The sequence below is a fragment of the Solanum verrucosum genome, unplaced genomic scaffold (assembly GCF_900185275.1).
Source record: "Solanum verrucosum unplaced genomic scaffold, falcon-dt-bn FXZP01000086.1, whole genome shotgun sequence".
Classification (NCBI taxonomy): domain Eukaryota; kingdom Viridiplantae; phylum Streptophyta; class Magnoliopsida; order Solanales; family Solanaceae; genus Solanum; species Solanum verrucosum.
In genome coordinates this window covers 919,282-928,785 of record NW_026020100.1, presented here as the reverse complement: position 1 = coordinate 928,785, position 9,504 = coordinate 919,282, and the positions used below count along the sequence as shown (strand labels likewise).

Sequence of the window (9,504 nt, the reverse complement as noted above, 5' to 3'; positions counted from 1 at the left end):
AAAGTTTTACAACAAGAGGCCTAATTTTCTGGATTTTCAAGAATTAAGTAAAGCATTGAGTTCATTCTGCCCATAAAAATTTCCAACTTTAGATGTCAAGAGCTTCCCTTTTTCTTTGCTTAACAGTAATGCCAAGTATTGCGAGCTGTGAAAGCTAATGCTTGCAACAGGGTAGGTTGTTTACATCACACCTCTTGGGATGCAGCCCTTTGCTGAACCCCGCTAACGTGAGATGCTTTGGGCACAGGATTGCCTTTTTTATCGGTAGCTGCTTGATTGAAACATGAAAATACATGAAACACATGGTAAACTCACTTTTCCTTGAATTCCTAGTTAAAATGTTAGTACAACTTTTACCTTTCTTCTCCATTTCCCTTTCTCCTAGACAAACAAAGCAAGAAAGTAGACAACTTCATGAAACTTTATCCTATTATCAACAAGTTGACAGATATATTTCAACTTTTTTCTTCACCAAAATTTTCTTCCAAAAAAGAAAAGGAGGAGAATTTTATTTTTGTTTTCTTTAGTATCTCGTAATCAGCAATAAGGGGTAGTATTCGTTGGGTATGCATATTTCGTAGCTAGCCACACCATATAATGGTTTCAATGGACGGGCGAGGAGACGGGGTTGAAAGAAGAATAACACAACTGCTCTCCATATAACCAGTGAACAATGAATATCAATTTCTAGGATAAATCATGAATAAAGAAATAGTACATGGATATTAACTGATAGATATTCAGCAATTACCCCCTGAATTCCAAATTACCAACAAGTCAATGATCCTAAACTCAATTTCCACAAACATAAAAATGAGAAGAACACTTACTTGATTCTCATTACACAATTGAGAGCAAGTAGAATTCCCTATCTAAGCTTCTCAATAGAATTAGATCAGCTATAGACTAGCTTGAGAATCACAAGGAAACAACTGAACAGCACATTGCAACTGATAAAGAATAATCACCCACAATATCCGGAGCACTAAGCTAAATGAAAGCCCCATTGGATTTTTAGATTTTTGCAACCCTTGGAACATCCACGGGGAACTGGTCAATCTCATCCATCCACGGGCTCTTCTCCTTGGCTGGATTAATTGATCGTAAAGCTTTCCAAACTGCACTGTTACATTTGAACCCTGAACCAAATGCTATTTGCCATGTTCGGTCTCCCCTCTTGATCCTTCCCTTAGCTTCCGAGTAGGCTAATTCGTACCAAAGGGAGCTGCTTGAGGTGTTTCCGAATCGATACAATGTCATCCTTGAAGGCTCCATATGCCAGTCAGTGAGTTGCAGATTTTTCTCTATTTCATCTAATACAGCTCTGCCACCGGCGTGAATGCAGAAATGCTCAAAGGCCAATCTAAAGTCTGGGATATAAGGCTTGATCTTCATCTTCAACAATTTTCTTCCCACGAGCGTTGCAAAGAAAAGCAACTGCTCGGACATGGGAAGCACAAGAGGACCCAATGTAGTGATATTGGTTTTAAGAGCATCACCAGCTACTGCCATTAAATCCTTTGACAGCGATACTCCAACTTTTCCATTGGGATCTTCCATTTGGTAAACACAAGAAAAGCACTTGTCATCGGAACCTTTGTGAGTTCTGACAGTATGCACCAACTGGTACTTAGATCTTCTTCGCTCAGATCCTTTGTTGGAGAGCATTACAGCAGCACCTCCCATCCGGAATAAGCAATTCGGAAGGAGCATGGATTTCTCAGTCCCAAAATACCAGTTCAGGGTGATGTTTTCCATGCTGAGCACCAAAGCATAGGTATTGGGATGGACTTGAAGAAGATCTTTTGCAAGATCGATCGAGATCAAACCAGCACTGCAACCCATTCCACCCAGATTGTAGCTCACAATGTTTCCACGGAGCTTGTAATGGTTCACAATCATTGCAGACAATGAGGGTGTTGGATTAAACAAGCTGCAATTTACTACTAGAATTCCGATATCTTTTGGCTTAATACCAGTTTTAGCAAGGAGCTCATCAATGGCACCAAACATAACCATCTCAGCTTCTTTCCGTGCTTCTGCCATACAAGGATTTGGTGGTACCCTCAGCACAGCTTCAGGGAGATAAGTTGAATCACCAAGGCCAGACCTCTCAAGAATTTTCCTCTGGAACTCAAGAGTTTCATCAGGGAATGAACCAACCAACTTTGACCTCTCCATGAAAATCTTCTTTGTGCATATCCTAGCATCTTCAGGCTTATAGCACGAGAAATTAACAAGGTATACAGGGCGAGGACGAGTTAGGAAATAGAGGGTAGACAGGAAGACCAAAAGGGTAGAGCATATGATGACAGATATGAGATTGAACCTAAGCTGCTCCCAAAGAATATATAGGTCACTTGGCGAAAACGTAGAGATTTGAGCAGCAAGGACAATAACAAGAGGGGATAAAAATAGGTACATTCCATGAGTAATAAGGTAATGATAACCAAGTTTCACATACTTCAGCTTCACAGACTGTTTGAAATCAGGAAAATTTCTGGAATAAGAAGGAGGAGGGTTGTTAACTGGGGCTTCTGGTTTTGATTCACTCATTTTGATGGAATTCAATAACTTTGACCCCACCTCAAAACTAACACTAAAATCAATACGTACAAAATTGAAATCTTTACTATTTCAAGATTGAATTTTTATAAGGTCTAAGGGTTTAACAGCAACAAGGGGTTCCTAAAAACAACCAGATCTATCAGGAAATTGGATTTAAACACCAAAAGTTTGAAACAAGTACCTCACTCAATCCAGAATTCAAGAACCCCTGCAAGCAAAATTAAAAGGAACAGTCAGACTTCATGTACATGAACTACATTACTATCAAACATAAGATCTAGCACAAAAACCCCAATTCTCAAGAACTTAAACAGAACCAAAAAAACAAAGTACCCCATTTGAAAACAAGCATATATGAAAGAATTAACAGAACCCCAGATCAAGAACAAACCTTATGTCAACGCAGAGAAACCCCAGAAAGAGCCCTCCACGGAGAATCCTATGAACTGTGTGAAGGGAGAGAGAATAATTTTTTTTTGTTTTATAATCAAGCAGGTGTTACTAATAAATAAATAAGGAGTGCATGGAGAAGGCCACACAACAATGAGAACTTACAACACTGTTGTATAGTTGTACACTGCCTTGTGGGGGCAGAGGCGAAAGGGATAAAACAGTCAATCTAGAAACGTTGAAACTCCAAAATGGAGGGTTACAGATGGATGTGAAATTTTAAAAAGAGAATTTTGGTTTTGTAAAGATTTTTGGAATGCGACCGATTTGGATTTTGGTGGAGCGATAATAGTCATTTATCTTAGGTAGAAGTTTCAAGTTTCAAGTTTCAATTTATGAAATTTCGTTTGAATTTTAATATAGATATTGAATACTAGATAAAAATTAAATAAAAATTGGATCGTTGCCTTTGAGCCTATCGAATTTGACTTGTTGGCCAACGTGTATTGTTGGCGATAGTGGCTGCCAGAATCTACAACACTAAAAACAACTTTTTGATTTTATTTGTTATATTTTTACTAATTTATTACTTTTATTAATTGACAGAGATAAATTTGTCACATGTCATTGATGAAAATCTTACCTATAGAGTAAGTAATTAAAGCAAGAGAGCAATAGCTAGTAATTAATTACTATGACTTAAAGATATTAATATCTTTATTATCTTCAAATTTTGGTTTCATCTTTGAATATATTTTTTGATAATAATTATTAGATAAAATACACGTAAAATAAAGTCAGAGGGGAGAAATCATTTACATCCCTATATATGTGCTAAAAAAGGTGAGAAACTTATTAGTTTTTTTTTTCTTTTTAAAATCTTGTTAGCTCAATTGGTTGGCTAATTAAACTTTCACTTTCTTAATGAGGATTCAAAATTCACTGGGTGTCCTTGTTATTAAGGTAGGTACCTCACACTTCAATAATTTTATCAAGTTCTTTTTGCGAATCAATAAATTAATTTCACTAGTGAATTATTAAGATAGTGGTACCTCACACTTCAATAATTTTATCAAGTTTTTTTTTTTTTTTTGCAAATCAATAAATTAATTTAACTAGCAAAAATAGAACAAATTTGAAGCCTCCAATAATTTTATCAAGTTCTTTTCTCGAATTAATAAATTAATTTAACTAGTGAAAATGAAACAAAATTAAAGCCTTTAACTAGTGAAAATGAAACAAAGGTAAAGCCGAGTGAGCAACAATAATAATACTGAGAAAGACCGTCTTCTTAACTTTTTAATAGCTAGGAAAAGTATTTTATATTTAAAAGCACAAAAACAATTCTCTTCACTGTCAATGAGGGACAAATAAACTTTATTTTTCTTCATCTTATTTCCCTCCATTTTCTAATTCACATGACATCCAATTTTTTAATGCGTAACCTTGAAAAAATCCAACATTACTAAAATAAGATAACTACAAAAATTCTATGAAATTATCACTTTGTCCTATGTTGTGTATCTGGTAAAGCATCATCAGACAAAAAAAACTATTCCCTCCGTTCAAATTTACTTGTTATTATTTGACTTGACACACTTATTAAAAAAATAATTATTGATATAATATTTTACTATACTACACCTGATAATTAATGTTAAGTATATCTTGAAAATGATATGGAAAATAATATTTAATGTCAAGGATAAAATATAAAAAAGATGTTATTTTTTTATATGTCAAAAGTGACAAGTAAAATAAAAATATATTTTAAAAATAAATGAGAAGTAAAAGTGAACGAAAGGAAGTATTTAACGAAACTGAAACTATCATTAGTTAGAACATTATAAAATGCATCCATTAATTGTCAAGCTTAACCTTGGTAAATGTACCACGTATTCTCAGTTACAATTCCTCCATTTATTCAGAATTACTTTGAGTTAAGTCAAAATTACTTCTTCGGATCTGTACACTTAAAAAAATATTAACTAAAGGCTAATTTGATTAAGTTATTCTTATTTATTACCCTTTTTATTCCATACTTTTCTCTTTTGCATCATATTAATATCTCTTTATATTTATGACCGAGAATAAAAGTGAAAATAAAAAATTACTTATATCGTAATTTTCAAAATTACGTGTCAGACGTTTGTGGTATACGCACAACTAAAGGGTAAAAAAGTGTTCAAAATGTTGAGATTTAGATGGGTTTAATGATCTAGATCACAAAAGAGTAAGTAGAATGGTTTATAATACAAACGCATATAAGTACAAGAGTCTATCAGACCTTTTTATCTTTTTTAAAACAACAACTATTTTGAATAATTTTTTTTAATAAAGACGATAAGTAAAATGAATCGAAGGGAGTACACTATTCAATGGTGAACCAACTAATTAAAAAGTAAAGAATTAATTAAAACAAAGTGAGATAGACGATCATTTTATTTTCATTAAACCTATCCATTTTTCTCAAGAAAATCCATCATTAAAAACAAAAAATATTTATATTTATAAAAATTATATAGTTTACAGATTTTAGAATTGTTTTTTCAAATTTGGCTAGTGATTGACATATGATAGTGATGGCAAAACAATGTTGACTTGGCTAATATAATGTACATAACCTAGTCATACTTCATAATTGCAACAACTTTTAAAGCTCGTGGGGTTTCTTTTAAGAAAAATATTAAATACATACCCATTTATTTCTAGTCGGTATAAATATGCTTCTAGATAACATATGATATTTTATAATTATAAAAAATTATAAACCACCAAACTATTTTCTTTTAAATATCAAATTTACTAAAGTACAAGCTATATATTTATTAAGTATCGTTTATTCTAGCGAGATAACATAGTAAATATATATATATATATATATATATATATATATATATATATATATATATGAATGAATAAGAGTGCAATAACATACTTATTCGGGACGATTATAAATTTATATAAAAATCTTCAGATTTATTTAAAGGAACATAAAAATTGATCTGATTCAATTACTTCAATTGAGTTTTTAAAAATCATTGTAATTTTAATATTAGAAGACTAAAAAAAATTAAAATATACGCTGGCTTTATTTTTATCTTTATAGAGCAAAGAAATTATTCTATATGAGACGTTGAATTTAGTTGGGTTGTTCAAACGAACAATTCAAAGTCAAATATGAGTAGTTAATATTATTTTGGCTGTCAACAATAAGAAGAAAAAGTGTGACCACAATAAAACATCTATAAATCTTAATAATTAAGTTTTGCACGTAATATTTGACGATGAAAATATTTCAATATAGTATTTTTCTTCGTAGAAAAGGATCGCACTAATGGACGGGTACACGGCTTCCCTACACGGTTATATTTGGTCCCCTACGCCCTCGCTCACGAAAAAAAGTGACGTATTTAGGGTTGAATGAACACGATATTTCTGATATTATTATATTAAAAAATTTAGAAAATTTTTTTTTACTAAGGGAAAATGGTCAAAAATGCCTTTAAACTATGCCAAAGATATAAAAATTCCCTTCGTTTGTAGTTTGGTCCAAAAATGCTCTTGCCGTCAATACTTTGGTTCAAAAATACTCTTATTGTTATTTAATGGGTCAAAAATGCTCATTTTCTAAATAAATATATTATTTATTTTCTTTTTAACACATTCTTTTTTCTAATAATATTTTTTTTTAAATTAGGAAATGTTTATCTTACTCTAGTTCAAAAAAAAAATGAAAATATTTCTTATTTTTTATAGTTACATAAATATAAATTAATGATTGATATATTATGATATTTTATATATGACATATATTATATGTCGAAAGGGCACATGGAATTATTGTATTTTAATTGATAAAATGAGATTAAGAAGAAAAAACATATTTCCTACATTTTTATTTGTTAATCTGATTTTAAAAGAAAGAAAATAAGAACGTGGTTCTTTAATAATATTTTAATTAGAAAGTTTATGTGTTTAAAAAGGGAAAAAATAATATATTTATTTACAAAAGGACATTTTGGCCCATTTAGTAACTATAGGGGTATTTTTGGATCAAAGTATTTACTGCAAGGGCATTTTTAAACCAAAATATTGATGGTAAGGACATTTTTGAGCCAAACTAAAAACAGAGGACATTTTTTATCCTTTTCACTTTTATTAAATTTGAATTTTGATTTTATCTTTGATTGTATTTGTTATTTACCTAGCATCAATCATGAATCCTGTCACACCCCAATCATATGGTATATATATATATATATATATATATATATATATATATATTATTGTTCTTTATAGTCCAATAAATCTAAAGATTTTATTCCCTTGATTGCCTAAGCTAAATCGAATAAATACTATGTGAATTATTCTGTGTTGATCGAATTATCTATAAATTTTTTAAAATGTCTTTAGATAAATATTCAGTACGTTCATTAAGTAATCGTATGAACAAAAATAAATGATAACTTAATCCAGCCACTCATTAGTAGGAAAAATTAAATAAAGACACTACTACACGATACTAATTGTACTTATTAGGAAATTTCTGCAGAGCAAAAATACTACTCACAAAAAACAGAAATGTCATCTTCATTGATTTGAAAAGGTGATTGTAATTTATGAATGTAAAAAGAAAGGGATTCACCAATTTTAAATCACCCTTTTAAAAAAAGAAAATAAATTAAAACTCAATACGAAGAAACGTACAAAAATTTGATTTAATTATCTTAAGTAATAAAAATGTACTATACATATAGCAAGAGTCTACCTAGGTCCATTCTTTTTGATATGATAAATGTAAGTTATGATAGTACTCTTGATTAATGAAAACACATTTTATATATATATATATATATATATATATATATATATATATATATATATATATATATATTATTAGTTACGATCAAATATTCAAAAGGGCAATCTAAAAAGATATTCAGATATATATTTAGATAGAAAATGTAATATATGCTACATATTTATGTCATCATATTTTTGGCGTACTAGACACATTAAGACGCAAAGTATGCATGTAATTAATTTCTCACTTATTGAGGTGTTAGGCCCATGAGACTTTTACCTCAAACAAATAAGGAAGTTTCCCAAAAAAATAATAATTTTGACCTATGCAAGAAAATAGTTCTTTCTCTACAAATCTTTTAGTGGGTTGTTATTTGAAAGTACACGACTTGCCAAACAACTCAAATATTATTAAATTGAAGTTTCCTCCATATACGATATGAAGATATTTAGATGTGAATTTTAGACTTTTAGTATTCAAAATTCAAGGCTCCTATTAATTCAGATTCGCCTTAGGTTAGACAGTGAACCTACTAATATGCGCTGAGCTTCTTATCAATTAAGAGGATTATTGAGGAAATATAAAATTTCTTGATTAGAAACGCTTTATTCTTTTAGTGAATTTACGTAATCTAAAACTAAATTATTTATTGAATCGGTATGTTTTAGATATACCAAATGCTTAAAGAAATCATAAAAGAAGAAGAATTTAGCTTTTTAGTCCTGAAAGATTTTCAACACTGAATATTTGGCACCAATTAGGTGAAAAGTTCCAGAACTTTCATACTTTTTTTAACCTTCTTTTTTTGGGCAAAAGACGAGTAGAATAACTACAAATAATTAGAGTACTTAATTAAATGTTTATATAATTATAATTTGATTACTAACTAAAAGAATCAGGTGATGATGTGGAGACAGGAGAGGATTGATGTTAGAAAATAAAGAAAAATAATAAGTTGTGGATGGAAAGTGGCCAGCTTTTGGTCTGAAGTGAGAAAATGAGCTGTTTTCTATTTTCTTGTAACCTTCATTTTATTGTGGCAGACATTAAAAATTGAAACAAGAAAGAAAAGAAAATAAAAAATAAGAGTTTGATTAAATAACTTTGAAATGTGACAATGATTTTGAAACGAATGAAGTATAGTCTTACTACTTTTGTAAGCTTACATTGTTAGAATCATTTGATATGCGGGATAAGATAAATAACGATTTAATAATCATTTTTAATATGATATAGTAATTTAATCTTTTTAATATAAATAATGAGACAAATAATTTAAAATTACGCCTAAACATATCAAAGTATTCTTTCGCAGAATCTCAAATTCAAATCTAACACTTCTAATTAAAGATAAAAGAAACCTATGTCCTTACGCACCTTACGCCACTATTAGTCATTGATAGCCATAGAGTATAATATATAATTTTGTAGCCTCTTTGACCGACTATTTAATTTGATAATGTAATGCATAATAGTGGTGGCCAGAGACAACTTGTGTTTTTTAATAAGGAGAAAAGAAGATTAACAAGAGATTCTTCAGTATTTAATTATTTAAGAAGATTTATCAAACATTAATTTTGATTATCAACATCTTTTAACATGCTAACAAGTAATCAAAAAATGATAAACATTCATTAGAATTTTCATGTCAAAGATTGACATGTACTTACGTTGAATAAGCACTAGTATTATATTACCTATATATTACAGCTAACGTAAACTTTATTGCGATTAAAATA

General features: G+C 30.0%; 1 protein-coding gene across 1 annotated transcript; it reads right to left on the bottom strand.

The window, feature by feature from the left end:
- Positions 1-669: 669 nt before the first annotated feature.
- LOC125824937 (3-ketoacyl-CoA synthase 11-like) lies at positions 670-3,031 on the bottom strand. The gene is made up of 2 exons (XM_049504285.1): positions 2,960-3,031; positions 670-2,776 (listed from the first exon to the last, which is right to left on the bottom strand). Exon 2 carries the CDS (start codon positions 2,554-2,556, stop codon positions 1,015-1,017), a length of 1,542 nt encoding a protein of 513 aa, XP_049360242.1. The 5' UTR covers positions 2,557-2,776; positions 2,960-3,031; the 3' UTR covers positions 670-1,014.
- Positions 3,032-9,504: the final 6,473 nt, after the last annotated feature.